This window comes from Hemicordylus capensis, chromosome 5 (genome assembly GCF_027244095.1).
Source record: "Hemicordylus capensis ecotype Gifberg chromosome 5, rHemCap1.1.pri, whole genome shotgun sequence".
Lineage (NCBI taxonomy): Eukaryota > Metazoa > Chordata > Lepidosauria > Squamata > Cordylidae > Hemicordylus > Hemicordylus capensis.
Genome location: NC_069661.1, coordinates 142,793,897 through 142,813,048, shown reverse-complemented (window position 1 = coordinate 142,813,048; position 19,152 = coordinate 142,793,897). Strand labels below are relative to the sequence as shown.

At 45.6% G+C, this 19,152-nt stretch overlaps 1 protein-coding gene across 1 annotated transcript in view; it reads right to left on the bottom strand.

Moving 5' to 3' along the window:
- Positions 1–351: 351 nt before the first annotated feature.
- Positions 352–19,152, bottom strand: part of CCDC3 (coiled-coil domain containing 3) — a 93,972-nt gene continuing 75,171 nt past the window's right edge. Inside the window, exon 3 of the mRNA XM_053251356.1 lies at positions 352–1,404. Within this exon, the coding sequence (XP_053107331.1) occupies positions 1,129–1,404 (276 nt within the window). The 3' untranslated portion in view covers positions 352–1,128. The remainder of the gene's footprint in view (positions 1,405–19,152) is intronic.

Sequence of the window (19,152 nt, the reverse complement as noted above, 5' to 3'; positions counted from 1 at the left end):
GTTTTAATATTTATGTGCATTTTTTAAAATTTAGGGCCCCTTTATAACATATGCTACAGGCCCCACACTAGCTTAATCCGGCCCTGTCTGAGAGCTCCAGCAGAGGATGTCCAGCAACCTCCATCATACATGAAAGGAAAGTAGTTTTAGCTCCCACTTGTGGTGTAAAAGGAAATAATATACTTGTATTAGTTTAAACATACAAACATCTCAATGTGCCTATACCAATTAACACAGAAACTAAGCTTTATAGAAAGAGCAGGGAAACAAAAACAAACTCTTAAATGTATTAAGTATTTTCTTCATTTCAAGGAGGGGCATGTGAGAATGATGGACTTCTGAGATGAAGGGTAATAATTTGAAATGTTATATTTGAGAAGAATGATACTGACGAGAGAAAGATGAATTTTCTATTGAGGAAACTCTGAGTACTAGCATAAGTAAACATATTTAAATAGAGCTGGGTTGCATCCTGGAAATGTTGAAACATACGGCAAGTCTGCATTTTAATTTTACAACAGAATAATTTAAGAAAGAAAAACATTTCTTGGTCTGTTTTAAAAACTGCCAGGTGACATCTTTAGTTGGAAACCAGATTTTAACACTCTGGCCAGAACCAGAATTACTTACTGGAATCACTGCATTCATACGAAGATTTGTACCAACATTAAAAACAAAACACCTCACACATATAACCTCCTCTTCCTTGGGAAGTTCAGACCTGCTTACCTGTGGCTTCCTGGTGGCCTCCCATCTAGGCACTGGTCAGGTCCAAACCCACTTAGCTTCAGTTGCACATTATAGCTATGCCACAACATAGGGTGCTCTTGGACTATTCACTGGGCCCAGACTCAAGGTGCCTTAATATCTGCACCTAATTTGACTCAAATGTAACTTTAAAAAAACAACACCAACCTGATGATAGTTTATTCCTGTCTACACTACTCCCAGGCAACTATAAATTTGGACCTTTTGAATCATGTTTAAGCATAATGTAAATGTGTGTGTGTGTGTGTGTGTGTTTTAGAGCCAGACATAGCACAGCCAAGGGTCTTTCAATGCCCCTTTTGGATTGTAATACAGCGGAGAGTTGTACCAGTATCATAGCCTGCAGCACCAAACCTGGCATTATACTTTAAGATATGTGCCATGAGAGTTTGCTTGCTTTAAAGCATTCATGTGTGGCATCTGGCCTCCTGCAGAGGACAGTTTCTCACTGAGTTTCCGGTTGATCAGTTCTATATGCCTGGTGTTCTTCCTGGCTTGCCTGAGCGACCTTTTGACTTTCTTCACTCGATCCCGCAGCTGTTTGTTGCGCTTCTCTAGGGTTGCTACCTTTTGCTGGAGCATCTTCACACGTTCTTCTTCATCAAACAAAGCTTTCTGGATCGATGAGCACATGAGCTGAAATGACATATACAGATGAATGCTAATAAATAAAAAGCTCAAGAAGACTCTTGCTGCACTTAAGTCATGGCCTGGCTGCTCTGTGGTTTGGTTTGGTTTGCGGTCATATCCCAGTTCTACATGGGACTCGCATCTCTGTTTTTTATCAGAACTGCAACCTCAGATGCTCTCAGATCATTCTCTGGGCCACCAATCTTGTTGTGTTAATATAGTGCCCTCAGAATTATCCTTCCCCTACTATTATAGGAACATAGGAAGCTGCCATATACCGAGTCAGACCATTGGTCTATCTAGCTCAGTATTGTCTTCACAGACTAGCAGCGGCTTCTCCGAGGTTGCAGGCAGGAATCTCTCTCAGCCCTATCTTGGAGAAGCCAGGGAGGGAACTTGGAACCTTCTGCTCTTCCCAGAGCGGCTCCATCCCCTGAGAGGAATATCTTACAGTGCTCACACTTCTAGTCTCCCTTTCATATGCAACCAGGGCAGACCCTGCTTAGCTAAGGGGACAAGTCATGCTTGCTACCACAAGACCAGCTCTCCTCTCCTTAGTTGCTTGCTTGGAAGGAATTCCCAGAACTCTTTGGCTAAACCCTTCCTCTCATCATCTTTTATGAACCCCTCCCAAATCATTCATATTCATCTCAAGACTGTGGACCTTTCACCAGGGCTCATGTAGGAGTAGCACACTTGGGGAACTGGAGAGGAGAGGGCTGTTGAATAACTGCATTTGCAAGCACTTCATGTTATGAAATATCATCACTATGAAATACGTAATGCAGTATGTTGAGAAGTAGCTCTGCTACACAGTACTGTGCCAGTTTGTACAGCTCTTTTTAACCAGTTCCCTTGCTTTTTGTCCACTTTCCCTCCTCTTTCTGAAGTTTATCCACTTTCTTCAATCCTTTTTCTTCATCTTCTCTCTCAGGTCTTTCCTCAGCTCCTTCTTCCCCTCCACGGTTAATAGCCATTTCCCCCCAACATTCCGTGTTTCATGTCATCCCGCTGCATTACAACCTCATCGCAGTAAACATTATGCCCTTCTTAGTTTACTCGGATTTCCAAACCCTCCAACCCAACATAAGTCTTATTCCCCCACAGGTGAGTACAGAAGCCTTACATACAAAACCATATGTATTCTGGCTGTCCTGTCAGCTCTCAGGCCTCGGTGAGTAGTTCCAGCCACCCTCAGAACCTGACCTTGCTCCTTTGCAATGCCAGGTTTGTTCAAAATAAGACCAAAATCATCCATTATTTGATCATGGATGAGGGAGCCAACCTGGCTTGTATAACCAAGACCTAGCTGGGGGAAGCTAGTGGCCTGGTATGGGCTCAGATCCTCCCTCCTGGGTACTCTGTGGAGCAGGTTAGGGGAAGGGGTGGAGTGGCTGTGATCATAGGGATAACATCTCCCTTACCAGAATCCCTTTGAGACAATTAGACCATATTGAATGTGTGTATCTTGGCCTGGGGACTCAGGATTCTATTGGTATACTGAGCACCCTGTTGCCCAATGGAGTCCCTAACTGAGCTGATAGAGCTCATGTTGGAGTTGCCCAGGCTTTTGGTGTTAAGTGACTTCAATGTTCACTTTGGGGCTGGCTTGTCTGGTGCAGCAAGGGGATTCATAGCCGCCATGACAACTATAGTCCTATCCCAATTGGTCACAGGGCCAACACACACTGCAGGTAACACTCTTGATTTGGTCTTTTGCTCAGATCAGGGTGGTGTTCTGTGGGTGAAGATTCCTAGAGTGTCTCCATTGTCATGGATGGACCACCATCCGGTTAAGGTTGGTTTCGTGGCCACAAACCACCTCCTCAGGGGTGTAGGACCTATTAGGATGGTCCACCCAAGAAGGCTACTGGATCCTATAGGATTCCAAAAGGCCTTGGAGGGTTTTAGAGTTCATTCTGCCAGTGATTCTGTTGATGCTCTGATGGAGACCTGGAATAGGGAGCTTACCAGGGCAGTAGACATTATTGCCCCTAAGCAGCCTCTCTGTTTCACTTCAAAACTGGCTCCATGGTATACTGAACAGCTATGGGAGCTGAAGCAGCGAAGGAAAAGACTAGAGCGTATGTGGAAGAAGACTCAACTTGATATGACACAAGACAAAGCCCATTTGAAAGCTTATTCTGTGGCCGTATGTGCAGCAAAGAAGCAATTCTATTCTGCATGTATTGCGTCCACAAGTTCGTGTCCAGCAGAGTTGTTCAGAGTTCTGAGGGGATTGACTCCGGTTCCCTCCTCTCTGAAAGTAGATTTGGATTTTTCATCATCCCGCTGTGATTCTTTTAACAACTTTTTGTGTGGATATAATCTCTTGCATTTGAGCTGACTTGGACTCTGCAGTTATGGCAGGGTCAGCTGTAGAGGTGTCCAGTATCTCCTCTGGTTTAATTAGAATGGATCAGTTTCAATTTGTGACTCTTGAGGATATGGATAGACTCCTTGGAGCTGTTTGGTCTGCCACTTGTCCTTTGGATCCATGCTCAACATGGCTGATAACACCTAGCAGGGAGGCTGTTAGAGATGGCCTAGTTGACATCATAAATGCCTCACTGAGGATGCCTCCATGTTTGAAGGAAGCAATTGCTGCCCCGAGGCTTTGGAATGCGCTCCCTAGTGAAATAAGAGCCTCCCCATCTCTGACAGTTTTTAAAAAGTCTTTAAAGACACATCTGTTCACCCAGGCTTTTAACTGATATTGTTCTGTTTTAGTGGTGTTTTTAGAATATTGTTTTAAAATTTTAAACGGTGTTTTAAATTTTTTGCTTTTAAATTTTCTGTTTTTGTTTTTAATTAATGTTTTACTGTTTTTATTTGTTGTGAACCACCCTGAGACCTTGTGTTAGGGTGGTATAAAAATAAATAAATAAATCGTAAGACTTTTACTTAAGAAGCCTGCCCTAGAGCCTTTGGTGATGGATAATTATAGGCCAGTCTGGTCTTCCTTGGGTGGGCAAGATAATTGAGAGGGTAGTGACTGATCAGCTCCAGGCAGTTTTAAATGATACTGATTATCTAGATCCATTTCAAACTGGCTTTAAAGCAGGCTATAGGGTGGACATAGCCTTCGTCTGCCGGATGGATGGTCTCTACCAAGGAATAGACAGAGGGAGTATGACTCTGTTGGTTCTTTTTGCACTTCTCTGTGGCTTTCGATACCATTGACCATGGTATTCTTCTGGATTGCTTGGGGGATTTGGAAATAGATGGTACTGCTCTGCAGTGGTTCCGTTCCTCTCTCTCATGTAGATTCCAGATGGTGTTGCTAGGAGATAGTTGCTCTTTGAAACAAGAGCTATTATATGGTGTCCCTCAGGGTTCTGTCCTATTGCCAGTGCTTTTAACATCTACATGAAACCACTGGGTGAGATCATCAGGAGATTTGAGGCAGGGTGTTATCAATATGCTTATGACACCCAAATCTATTTCTCCATGACTTCATCATCAGAAAATGGCATAGCCCCTCTAAATGCCTGCCTTCAGGCAGTAATGGACTGGATGAGGTATAATAAATTGAAACTGAATCCAAACAAGATGGAGGTTCTCATGGTAAGGGATCATACTTTGAGGGACGTGATAGATCTTCCTGTTCTGGATGGGGTTGCACTCTCCCCGAAGGAACAGGTATGTACATAGGACGCTGCCATATACTGAGTCAGACCGTAGGTCCAGCAGCAGCTTCTCCAAGGTTGCAGGCAATAATTTCTCTCAACCCTATCTTGGAGATGCCAGGGAGGGAACTTGGAACCTTCTGCACTTCCCAGAGTGCTCCATCCCCTAAGGCGAATATTTTACGGTGCTCACACATCTAGTCTCCCATTCATATGCAACCAGGGTCGACCCTGCTTAGCTAAGGGGACAAGCCATGCTTGCTACCACAAGACCAGCTGTCCTCTGGTAGCTTGTGAGTGCTTCTGGACCCAGACCTCACTCTGGTTTCTCAGGTTGAGGCTATGGCCAGAAGTGCTTTCTATCAACTTTGGTTGATATGACAGCTGCGTCAGTTCCTTGACGATAATGATCTTAGAATTGCAGTGCATTCTCTGGTAACCTCTAGGCTTGACTACTGCAATGAGCTCTACGTGGGGCTGCCTTTGTATGTGGTTTGGAAACTTTAGTTGGTCCAAAATGCAGTGACTAGGTTGGTCTCTGAGGTTTCTTGGACCATATTAAATACAAAATGCTGGTAATTACCTTTAAAGTCCTAAATGGCATAGGACTGAGTTACCTGGGAGAGCACCTTCTTTTGCATGATCCCCACCACACATTAAAGTCCTTGAGAAAGGTCCATCTCCGTATGCCGCCAGCTTGCCTGGGGGCGACTCAGGAGTGAGCCTTCTCTGCAGTCATTCCTGGGCTCGGAATGCACTCCCTCTAGCCATTTGTGATTCAACATTACATGCTTTTAAGAGAGCCCTTAAGCTGCATCTTTTTAGCCTGGCTTTTAGTAATCTGTGAATGTTTTAAATTGTTGTTTTATTCTGCTTGTATTGTGTTTACTTTTGTGAACTGCCTAAAGCCTTTGGAGTCAGGCGGTACATAAATAAATTAATTAAATACATACATACATACATACGGATGCAGCCCACTGCTGAATTGAGGTGCTCAATTCTGTCTGGCATAAGAAGGGGCCACAACACACCATCTCAGAATCCCTATTCGGACATTAGGTTGTACATGCATACATATGTGTACATGTGTTCATTTTAAAAGTGAATCTAGTGCAGGTCCCCTCCATACAAGTTACAGACAGGAAATGTACTACTTTGTATGCACTGAACATAATGTACGAATAATTGTACATGCATACAGATTTGTAAGTGAGCATACTGCACACAGTTTGTACATGCATTGAATATACCATGTGAATAGGGTTAGAATCTCTCTTGGATATCACAGAGACAAAGAAAGAGAAAGAGGGGAGCTACAGTGGCCAGAAGCTCCTGTATGTCTTCAGGATCTGTGAAACTTCCATAGTTAGCAGAGCAGTATTGGTAGTTGCAATAGCAAACTTCTGCTTCTGAAACGAAAGTATCCACCTCACCCAACTTGTGAGTGCATCATTCACTGACTGGGAGAAGCTGATGGGTGGTGTGACTGTGTCCTGATGTTGCCCATGCTCCATGCGTTGGCATCAGAAACACACTGGCATGCTGGCATCAAGGGGCATGTCCACCTGCCCTCCAAGCTTCATTCACTGGCTGGGTACCCAGTGGCATATCTAGGGGAAATAGTGCCTAGGGCAAGCACTGAAATTGCACCCCTGTCCAGACATCTGACACCCATCTTTCAGATAACTTTACCATAATATCAGCTCAAAAATACAAGTCAAGCTCATTAATCTTTTAATTAACAAATTATGGCACTACATGAAAATTATAACTGCACCTCTCTTGCTTTCACTGATGCAAATTGGTCTATGATTGTAGGGCTCAGGAACATGAACTGCATGATTTTAGGATTCTTGTAGGATCACATAGTAAAGGGACTGTGTAAGTCTGAACTGCACAAACCTGCTGGCCTATTTCCAAATCAGCTTTTTGCAGAGTCTGCTGGTAAGGACAGGTGCTATTCCTTGAGTGTGGAGTGAGCAGCTGGCGGACATCAAACATACACAGGAAGGCCACATGAAGGCACCTATGATTTCCCCTCTCTTCCACTAGAAACATAGGAAGCTGCCTTCTACCGAGTCAGACCCTTGGTCTATCTAGCTCAGTATTGTCTACGCAGAATGGCAGCGGCTTCACCAAGGCTGCAGGCACGAGTCTTTCCTAGCCCGGAGATGCCAGGAAGGGAACTTGGGACCTTCTGCATGCCAGCATGCAGATGCTCTTTCCAGAGTGGCCCCATCCCCTAAGGGGAATATCTTACAGTGCTCACTCATGTAGTTTCCCATTCAAATGCAAACCAGGGCAGACCCTCCTTAGCAAAGGGGATTATCCATGCTTGCTACTACAAGACCAGTTCTTCTCCTCTGGGGCCTGGCTGTTGCATTTGCATGAAGCAGGATCTTGCAATAATTCTGAATCTACCTCTGAATGCAAAAGGCAAAAAGAAACTTCAAAGAGAGCATTTATCTACAACCTGCCTACCATCTCTTTCTTCTCTCACAGCTAGCTTTTAAACAATTCTTTTGGGTGAGATTTCAATTTGGGAGGGTCCAATCCATTCAAATTCAAATAGAGGATGATTTAATTGTGGTGTGTGGAATTCCACTGAGAACTCCCCTATGATCTCAAAATGGTTCTAGGGCAGAAGCCAGCCCACAGGTCTTCTGTGCATATCTCCTGGGCATGAATCATGAGTCAGCTACCTTCTTTTAGATTACTAAGGGTCCTTCTCTGCTCTTCTTGAATCATTCTGATGATCCCTGTTAGACATACTCTCTCTCTCTCTCTCCCTCCCTCCCACCAGCTTTCCAACAACAGGGATCATCAGAATGATTCAAGAAGAGCAGAGAAGGACCCTTAGTAATATAAAAGAAGGTAGCTGACTCATGATTCATGCCCAGGAGATATGCACAGGAGCTTTCCAACAACTTACATTTCCATGCCCTTTGACAAGGACTCTGCATTATTGATCAGAGCGAAGCCTCTAAATGTTGCATGCATGAGTGCTGATTTTCCAAGGGGTCTTTCTAGAGGGCTCCTGTATTTTTAGCTCCCAGACCCGGCTTTGGCGCCAGCTGCCTCAGAATCCCACATAAACCGTCCCATGCTATGCATACAATCCGTGCTGATTCTAACCGCCCCCACTGCCCTCTGCCCCAAAGCTCAGGAAAGTACAACACTGAAAGGGCTGTCTACTCCAACATGAGCCTGCCTAACATATTAAGTGTACTTACTTAGCTGTATCAGGCTGCAATGTCGAGTCAGGGCTGGGGCTGTTGAGGTCCTTGGCAATGCAGAGATTGGGTGAAGGTGGCGGGGTCCCACACAAAGAATTGCAGAGAAATATAATTCACGGGTGGCGGGGCACGAGGGGGGTTCATTCCCAACAGACTGAGAAGCTCACCTAAACTTCCCAACTGCTCTCCAAGCAAAGGGAGTGGTTGGTCCCCTCCCCGCTGAGGAGGAGATGGGGGGAATCGTGCACAAAGAGCCCCTGGACCTGGAGACAGAGCCCCTCTGGCAGCAAGGAGCCACAGGCCAGGCAAAGGTTCTCCATGCTCCCAGTCAATGCCAGTGCGTACAGGCGAGGCGGATGCGGAGGAGGACAGCAAGCTTCGGCACCCCCGGCCTCCCTAGCACGAAATAGGCGGTGAAGCCCTACTGGAAGGATCAGTGCCTTGCGGGGGTGAGAAGTGCAAAGGGGCTCAACAGGCTTCTGCCCGAGTCCGGGGACTTCAGCACCGGCTGCGAGGTGACTGTGTGGCTGCCACTGGAGCCCAGAGGAGGGCTGCCGCGCGTGCTCAGCCCTGTCTGCTCTTTGCCCGCTTCTTCCTCACCATCCCCGTCCCACCCCGCAAACTTTGCTGGAGTCTCCAGCACTTTGCTCCACTCCCCATGAGCCTCAAGTCTCTCTTCCCAGCAAAGGCTGCTGCTGCGCAGCACAGCGCCTGCCCGGAGGCAGCAGTGAGAGCAGTGCAGAGTGTGTGGGGCACCCGGAGGCAGCGGCGGTGAGCAGCACAGAGTGCCTGGAGGAGCACAGGGTGCCCGGAGGCAGCAACGGTGAGCGGCACCCGCTGCTCAGGCTGCTGCCCGCCTGCTGAACCAACTGGTTCGCTGCATCAGTGGCACTGGTGTGGCCCCCCCATGTGGTGCCCAGGTCACGTGCCATAGCTGCCCCACCCTAGATACTCCTCTGCAGGTACCTTAGGGGCAGGGCATAAGGACCATGGAGCAAGGTGGGATGGTAGTCTCCTGGCTGCCAGGGTCTAGGGGGGCACTAAGGTACCCCCTCATTCTTGGCCAGGGTGCCCCCTTGCCCCCTCCAGCACCCAGCCAGCGAATGAAGCACTTGCTGGCTGGGAGCATGAGGCACGACCCTCTCCTCCCAGCCAGTGTTTCAATAAAACGCTGGCTGTGCTGTGGGTGGGGAAGCCCAGCCAAGCATTTCAATGACATACTGCCTGGGGAGCTGACTGGAAAGGGTCCAAACAGACCCTCTCCTGGGCAGTGACCGCGCCCTCTGCCTCTGATGCAATATGCAAAGGGGTGGGGCCAATTCCGAGGACAGGGCCCGTCAGCCCCAGCAGAGCTTCCCTTCCCCTCCCCAGTCAGTGGTTCATGGAATCGCTCACTGGGAACTCCTTTCCCTGACTCCTCCAAAAGGCCTGGAAAGGAGCTCCCAGTCAGCGATTCCATGAACCGCTGACTGGGGAAAGGAAGCTCGGCTGGGGCTTACTGACCCCGTCCTCGGCACTGGCCCCTCCCCCTTGCATCTGATATCAGACGCAGGGGGCATGGCTTGGGGCATGTGTGATTGTAAAGCCTAGCAGGTGGGGGAGCTGCCAGAGGACTTTCTCCTCCAGCCGCGGCCAAGCTTCCTGTGCTCCTGCCTGGGGGGAAGGGATACCAGATCCCTTCCCTTTAGGAGAGGAGAGCTGGTCTTGTGGTAGCAAGCATGACTTGTCCCCTTAGCTAAGCAGGGTCTGCCCTGGTTGCATATGAATGGGAGACTAGAAGTGTGAGCACTGCAAGATATTCCCATCAGGGGGTGGAGCCACTCTGGGAAGAGCAGAAGCTTCCAAGTTCCCTCCTTGGCTTCTCCAAGATAGGGCTGAGAGAGATTATTGCCTGCAACCCTGGAGAGGCCACTGCCAGTCTGTGAAGACAATACTGAGCTAGATAGACCAATGGTCTGACTCCATATATAGCAGCTACCTATGTTCCCAGATAGCTGGGGTGGGCCCTCAGAAGGCTTCCTGACACCAGGAGCCAGGGGACACTCAGTGGTGGCTACACTCCTGTTCCCCAGCTTCAGTTTGCTCTCCCTCTCTAGCACCACAAATGGCTCCAAGTCTCTTGCACCTTCTGCAGTTTGAGTACATCTGGATTAGCACTAACCAGAGTATACTCTTCAATATTACAGCAAACTATGGCTAGAGAAAAGAGAGAAATTGAGTTGGACCTTTTCATGTGAGGGGCCAGAAGGGAGAAGAAGGAGAAAGGATACAAGGCCACAGCATGTTACCATGGTCTGGAGGATTAGATTGTGATGTCTGACCCAGAAACTTTGCAAAGATATTTGAATTGCAGTTGCAAAATTGGGCCTGTAGCAAATAAAGCTGTTTGAACTCTACCATGAGAAGAGATTCTGAGGACAATTTACAAGCTTAAAAAAATATTTAAACACACCAATACTGTGCCAAGCATTTACTGCCTCACTAAAATAGCCGCCTCTGCAACAACCTACTACAATGACTCAGCCTGCTCTATACTGTTTTTCTCTATAATTGCCATATGATTAATTTCTTTGTTTATAGTTTACATTTCTCTGGCACAGCCACAGGTGGTATCATGTTAATGATTTTAAAACCCACAAAAAATAGAAATAGTACTGAGTAACCATATTAAGGCAGAACTGCACACATTACAAGAAATATAGGGCTGCCACGCAAACAGCACCCACATGTCAAGTTCCACCCTCTCTTCAAGAACATGAAGTAAACATTTATCCTACACCCTGATGCTACCATAATGTACCCATTCATTCCTCACTCCATACCAATGGTTGGTGGAGGAGGGTAATGCACATTTTAAAACAAGCCTTCACACATTGTGAAAGGAGAGAATACAATGGCCTTGTTAACACAATCATCAAAACCAGGCTAGGAAGCAGGCTGCCCTGGTTTGCATTGCATGATCATATGAACTCACAAAAATCCCTCCAGCCCAAGTTAGTGGTGTGCATGGTCGCGCACACTCACTGGGCACTTCCGGCCACTTCTGGTATGAGGAGGCAGCAGACCAAGGAGGTACGCTGCTGCCCCGCCAGACCATTTTAAAAGACAGTGCCGGTGGGGGAAACACAGCAGGAGGACTAAGAGCACCATCCCAGTCCTTAAAGATATCCCCCCAACCGGCTGAACCTCCAGACATTTGAACTAGTTTGGAGGCCTGTAAAGGGGCCTCCAAACCAGTCCGTGCACATCCCTAGCCCAGGTTGCTCAAAGCAGAGTATGCCAGCTTCCCTACCCTGGTCTTAACAAAGAGAGGAGGAGAAGAGAGCTCTCCTACCTTTGTTCTCTGGTCATGTGAACCCTCTCACCGCTTCTACCCAGCCACCAGGACTCAGCAGGCATGGAAACAACAGAGAGCTGTAGCTAAAGGGGCTGCCGCCATCCATGGACATGGCACTCTGCAAAGCACACTCTATGATCTTGTAGTTGCAGCAGCTGAAGCAGGGCTGGGTCTGCCTTCTGTTCCTTCATGGCCAGAGGGCAGCTGTTGACATCAGTCTTCTGGTACTGCAAAGCATGCTGGAAAAGCATGGACTGTCAGATCGTGTTCTCAGCAATGGATGCTGTGCCTGACTTAATAATGTGTTTCTTGACTTTATTGATTACAGAAGGCTCTGCAGCAACTTAACCAACCAACCAACTTATTGTGGGGGGCAGCAAACAGACAACTGGGGGGGGGAGGAAATTTCCTGCTTAAACAGCTTTCCCTTGTTGACTAGCCCATACTGCCACTGAGGAAATGTGAACATAATGTGCTTGCACACACAATGCCTTCCTTCTTCTTCAGCCAAGCACTAGGCTGGCTCAGCAGGGTTGTGGGGAGCATCACCTTGCAGGGTGATGTGGAAGCACAGAAAGATGAGCTATTTTGATGTGTCCCAGAAGGTGTAAGAAGAGGTTGGATCAGCCCACCTAGTATTCAAGGGCGTTTATTAACTTAGGGATCACTGTTAGGGAAACAGCAAGTGCCCACAGTATGAGGCTATTCAGCACCACCAGAGTGTACAACTCTAAACCAAAGCCCCTTTAAGTTTCCTGTCACTTTGTTTGAGAAGCAGGGCTCTGGAAGTCTAGGCCTTACTTATAAAGGGTTGATTGCTCTTTGGGCTTAGTTAGAACAGCATTTGTTTTCTGTGGGCATGCTCATGGGTGCAGATTTCCTCCTGTTTGCTGGAGTATTCTTCCTGAAGGTCAGGAGGGGCATAGTTCTAAGCATAGTTGCACATTTTTCATATTTCTCTTCAAGCCATCTCTAACCTACCTATTTCATGTGAGTGTGGTCAGGGGTGTAGTGAAGCAGGGATGCACAGAGATGGAGTGCCAGCACTTCTCGGCTTATCTGGCTGTTGGGGTGGACACGGCCATGGGGGCTGTCATGGAGAGTGCCTACACTTCTGAATTTGCAACTGAGTGTGGCACACAGCTAAGGTTGCCAGTTCAGCAAAAATCTATAAACTTGTGCCATCAACTTATTTTTACGCAAAGACAAACATCATGTGGGTGTTTTTCACACAGGGTTTTTAGCTCACATCTCCTCTGGAATGGAGGGTGTGTGTTTACATATTGGTCAGATTTATCCCAAAGTCCCTGTGAGCTATTGGGGAGCATTTCACACAAAATTTGGGTTTTCACTGTGCTTTAGAGTGCAGCCCGATATATCCAGGGTAAAAAAAAAATTCTACTTTTTGTGTTGGGTTTTTGGGGCAACTTTGAACTCATAGTAAAGCCTCACAGTAAACCTGCGGTAAAGCCTGCTGTGTGAAAAAAACACCCTGCCAGACTTCTGCAGGTGCAAAGGAGGGTAGGGTTCCTGATGATGGTTGTGCAGAAGAGAGAAACTGGGGCAGGTGCAGGTGGATGAGTAAAAAAATAATAAATAAATAAAAAGCCCCACACCTACTGCCAGTTAGCTAAGCTGTTTGGAAGTCCAGTAATTTATCCTATGAACCATTTCTCCCGAAGAAGAGTTTTACTCAAAATGTGTTGGGATCTACTCTTTAATAAACTGTATTGCACCATTCCTGTTTCTTTCCTTCCTACCAGCTGGTGTGGTGCTTCCCCCTCCTTTGTGCTTCCAATTAAAACGCTGGCAACCTTACCCACATCAGGCCAGGATGTCATCTCCAAATGCAAAGGGGGGTCTTGCATCTTCTTTTAATTTTATAGTTGAAAAAGAAACAAACCTCTCCACAAGGATGGCCTGCTGCTTGTGAAGAATACAGACTTTGAAAGTGATTTGCTCTCATTTCTCTGGGGCGCTTTCCAGGCTAGCTGCTCAAGAGCAGCAAAATGCCTCCATTCAGGCAAGTCACATTGAAAACGTAAACAGCAGGGGGAGCAGTCTCGCAGCAACGAACAAGCAAAAAAACCCAGCAACTTCCTTACACCAGATATACGACATGTGGTGCAGTTATCCCAATAATTGGCTGGAGAGAGCCCAATAATTTTCTGCCATTCTGTATCATGCCAGAAAATGGGAGTGCAACTTGCAAACTTTGGCCAATGTGCCCACTGGCTTACCAAGATGCACTGACTCAGCAGAAATGAGAAATTATGGAGAAGAGAAGCTCTGCGTGTCTGCCCATAACAACCCAATTGGGGGGGGAGGGGCAGTGGTGTATCAGCTGGTAACCTCCAGGCTTGACTATCGCAATGCACTCTACATGGGGCTGCCTTTGTACATAGTTTGAAAACTTCAGTTATTTCAGAATGTGGCAGTCAGATTGGTCCCTGGGGCAACCCCGACAGACCATGTTACACCTCTTTTGAAACAGTTACACTGGCTGCCGATATATTTCTGGGCAAAATACCAAGTGCTGGTTATTACCTTTAAAGCCCTGAAAGGCTTAGGTTCGAGTTATCTTAGAGAGCGCCTTCTTCTACATGATCCCCCACCACACCTTATGGTCATCTGAGGAGGTCTGTCTCCAGCTACCATCGGTTCGTTTGGTGGCGACTCAGAGGTGGGCCTTCTCTGTAGCTGCCCGGGGCTGTGAATTGCACTCCAAGCAGAAATCTGTAATCAGAGTTCATTGCTGTCCTTCAGGAGAGCCCTTAAAACCTATCTGTTTGGCCTGGCTTTCCAGGGTTTTTAATTCGTTGTAAATTGTTTTTAACTGCTATAAATGTTCAGCCTGGTTCTCCAGGGTTTTTAACTGTTTAAATGTTTTAACTGTTAATTAGTTTTATGCTGTTTTTATAGTTTTGATTTTAATTGTTTTGTTTTTACTTTGATGTAAAACACCATGAGCCATTTTTGGAAGGGTAGTATATAAGTCAAATAAATAAATAAATAAATAAATAAATAACTCTTTTAAATGTTCTAAAAAACCCCACTGTGCTCAGCAGTTTAAATACATTTCTCTAGATAAAGGACATATTACTTTAAAAGTATGTTCTTTGTTTCCCTGGGATATGTTAGTGTCTAGTGACTTTGAGTTCAATGAAGAAGAAAGCATTACAATGATCCAAGCGCATCGTTTCAGATTTTAGCCGGGGGTGGGGAGGGAGAGAGAATTTTTGCAGCAAGATTTGAGTGCCCATTTTTTATGTTATTTTAATTGTTACTTATATCCCGCTCTTCCTCAACAGACCCCAAAGTGGTGTACATGGGTATGTACAACAACCCTGTGAGGTAGGCTAGGCTGAGAGATAAATGACTGGCCCAGAATCAACCAGAGTCACAGTTGAATGGGGATTTGAACTCGGTCCTAGTCTAATACTCTAACCACTACCTCATGCTGGCTCTCATTCTTGGATATGTTCAAAATTTAATGGAGAAATTGACTGTTTTAAGAGTATTTTTAAAGCATTTATTTTGGGTATGTTTCCTTTGTATAAAATCAATATAGAAATATTGCCAGAAAAATAAAAGTGTCACTTTTCTTCTTTAACACAAAGGGATGTGGGCCATTTCCTTTTCTGAAGTTGGGGTAAGCAGAATCACACTAAGGAACTATCTGTCGTATTTCACATTTTTGCTATTTTCCTCTCAGGGATTTTTAGTGATTAAGATGAAGTCAGCCAGCCACAAGGAAGGATACTTCCTTGTACTTGTTTAGGCCTGTCATAATGCATACTTATATGCTGAGATCTGTAATTGCCTTGAGAGAGAAATTTTTGACAGGAAAATAAGTACCTAATATATTTTTCTAAAAAATGAAATACACATAATAATCAGTACTTAGACTGGGGTATGTGCATTCCATTGCAATAGCTACACACATACACCCTTTCTCTGTTGCTTACAATGATTTAAGTCTAATGAAAAAGACTTTCTACCACCAACTTCTACTGCTGCCAATGATGGTAAGCCACAGGCAAGACGGCAGCCCTACAATCAGATTGTATGTCACTAAAACTGCTCATACTGCAGAATGTACTGGAAGTATGCAAGAGAGACTTAATTCCCTCTTTGAAGCAAATCAGAGAAAAATGAATTTGAATATGAGAAAGAGAGGAGAGAGAGAGAGGGAGAGGTCAAGCCCAGATACAACTCTCTGGGAGGTCAGGGTATAATTCTCCATCCTCCTATAACCCAAGTCGCACACAAACACATGCACACACATACAAACTTTATAATTAAGTTCAGCTGCCTTTCCTCTATTTCATTCTTATTGTCCTAAGCCTCTTATAAGTTAAGCATGGCATGAAAGAACTAAGTTGTCTTTTGCTTGGGCCTGGCAAAAAGGGAGGTTGTACAGACAAGACTGATGAGTTTTGCAGTGGAATTTTTCATAGGAGAACACAGACGCCCTGCTGTGTGACCAGCAACCTCCACATGGTGTGTGTGTAGTGGGGAGGGGGAGCTGATGGGACTGAAATAAGAGCAAAGGTTGAGATAAGCCTGGTCCTTGAGAGTTTGGATCAGCTTGGGGCACAAGCTGAGGCTGTAATAACATTCCACAGCAGGTAATGTACTTGCACCAGTTCTCTAGATACATTTTTGTTTCTTTCAAAACATATTTATTCAATTCTCTTTTATTCCAGTTCTAAAAGCTTTCTTGTATTTATTATTTGGTATGAAATATTGTGGCTTAAAGGGTGAGGGACTGAGGCGAGCCAGTTAGATTTGGGGAGAGTGGGATCCTACACACTATAGATTATCTATCTATCTATCACCTTTCATTAAAATAATCCCAAGGCAGTTTACAGTATAATTACAGTATACAGTGTAAAAACAATGCACAATTAAAATATGAATATTAAATTTAAATATAAAAATACTGCATCTTAATTTTAAAAATTAAAAAACCTATATAAGACAGTAAAATACAAAACACAGAGCAGCAACAGCAAAAAACAAAACCAAACCCCAGTTCTCTCACATAAAAGCCTGGGTGAAGAGCCGTGTTTTTCCTTGTTTCTTAAAAACTGTGATGGAGACTGACAAGCAGATGCCAGCTGGGAGAGCATTCCAAAACCTGGGAGCAATGACTGAGAAGGCCCTGTCCAGCCTGCTTGACAGCCAAGCCTCCCTCACAGTCCCTGGATGATCTCTCCCAGTGGTTTCATGTAGATGTTGAACAGCACGGGGGACAAAACTGAACCCTGTGGAATCCCACAGGCCAATGGACAAGGAGCCGAGCAATAGTCTGGCACCACCTCCCCAGCACCACCTTCTGGACTCTCCCCTCCCACAAAAGGACCGAAGCCACTCCAAAGCAGTGCCTCCAATTCCCACAGTCCAGAAGGATACCATGGTCAATGGTATCAAACGCCACTGAGAGATCCAGCAGAAACAATATGGATGCACTCCCCTGTCAAGCTCCCAGCATAGTTCATCCACTAAGGCAATCAAGGCAGTTTCAGTCCCATACCCAGGACTGAAATAATCTAGATAATTTGTATCACTGAAGATCCTTTGCAGCTGAGACACCACCACACGCTCTATCACCTTGCAAAAAAAGGGAAGATTAAAAACAGCTCTGTAGTTGTTCAGGCTGGAGGGGTCAAGGGTTGGTTTTTTGAAATAGTTGCTCTTTCCACCGCTTCCTTGAGGCATGATGGCATTCTGCCCTCCCTCAATGAAGCATTGATTGTACCCTCCAACCACCTGCCTGTACCCTTCCTGGCAGATTTTATTAGCCACGAAGAGCAAGGATTTAGAGCACACAGTTGACCACACACTGCCCAGGATCTTGTCCACTTCCTCATGCTGAACTAACTGAAAAGAAGCCAACACAATAGGATCAGATGGTACCTGAGGCACATCTCCCAGAACTGTCAAAATCCTGGAGTCCAAATCAGTACGGATGCAAGTGACTTTATCTGTGAAGTGGCATGCAAACTGGTCACAACGGGATGTAGATGGTTCCTCCCCCACTGTACAGGGGACGTGTGAAACAATAACTTTGCTACACAAAAAAGCTCAGCTGGTCTGCACTGAGCCAATGCAATAGAGGCAGATAGAAATATGGTTGTTTTTCCCCCCGCTGCCCCAACCACCACAGAGTAGTCCCCAAAATGGGCTCTAGCCTGTGTTTGGATGGATTTGTCACGACTCTTCCTCCAGCATTGTTCCAGCCGTCATCAGAATTGTTTCATTACCCTGAGCTCCCCAGATGATGCCCTGACCTAGGCTAATTCTTCCCACACATTCTGCAGTTGGGCTGAGCACTGTTCTAGTCGCCTAGGAAGCACAGCCAGACTGGTGGAGGCTGAGAGGAGCTATCTTGAACCCTGGCACAGTCAGGATCAAATCAAGCAGTTTTTCTGGACTCAGAAAACCAAGGGGACAATGATATATCTGTTCATGAAAAAAATAGGTTAAATTGAGAAAGGATACTGATTCATAAATGCTACCAAAACATAAGATGATGAACTCAACAGTTAATGTTTGCTGTTCTTTCACTGGAGAAATGAGTTGTAACTTTACCTGTACTTGTACTTTTGTATTCCATCCTTCCCACATGGAACTCAGGGCATTGTGCATGGGCTATCCAGTTTTGTCTTTATAACAACCCTGCAAGATTAATCAAAGACAGACACTTGCCCAAGGTTGCCCGGCAAGCTTCATAGCTAATCAGGGTCCACAGAAAGAGAACAAAAAGTCTCTCTCTGCAGGGCTGGCCCTATGCCTAAGAAGGGTGAGGCAGCTCCCTCAAATGTCAGAGTTGTGGGTACTAGTAATGAATAGCATATTGTCACAAAATTCATTTTATTATTATATGTCTATTACCTTATTATACACCACAGACTAGCACTTGGTAGAGTTGCAATGAAGGCCTTGGAAAGGGTATTTCGATGCTGTGACGTGTCTACACCTACAAAGATTAGAATCGTTTGGACAATGGTTTTCCCCGTGACACTCTATGGATGTGAAAGTTGGACTTTGAGGAAGAAAGATAGAAAAAGTATTGATGCTTTTGAACTTTGGTACTGGAGAAAACATTTGATGATACCATGGACAGCCAAGAAAACAAACAAATGGATCATAGAACAAATCAATCCAGAATTTTCACTCAAGGCACAAATGACCAGGCTCAAACTTTCACACTTCAGACACATTATGCGAAGACCCAGCTCCCTTGAGAAGTCCATAATGCTGGGTAAAGTTTAAGGAAAGCAAAGAAGACGACGACGACCGGCAGCAACGTAGATGGACTTGATTATGACAGCATTGAATGCACCACTGTGAGACTTTAAAGGCCAAGTTGAAGACAGATCATCCTGGAGAGAATCTATCTATGTGGTCGCTAAGAGTTGACACCAACTGGACAGCACTTAATCAATTAATTACCTAGAGGTGAATTACTTGGATGTTCTTCCTCAAATACCAAATGTGCTTGGCCATCTGTGACTCTCTGGGCCAAGAAAGTGCCTTTTCCCCA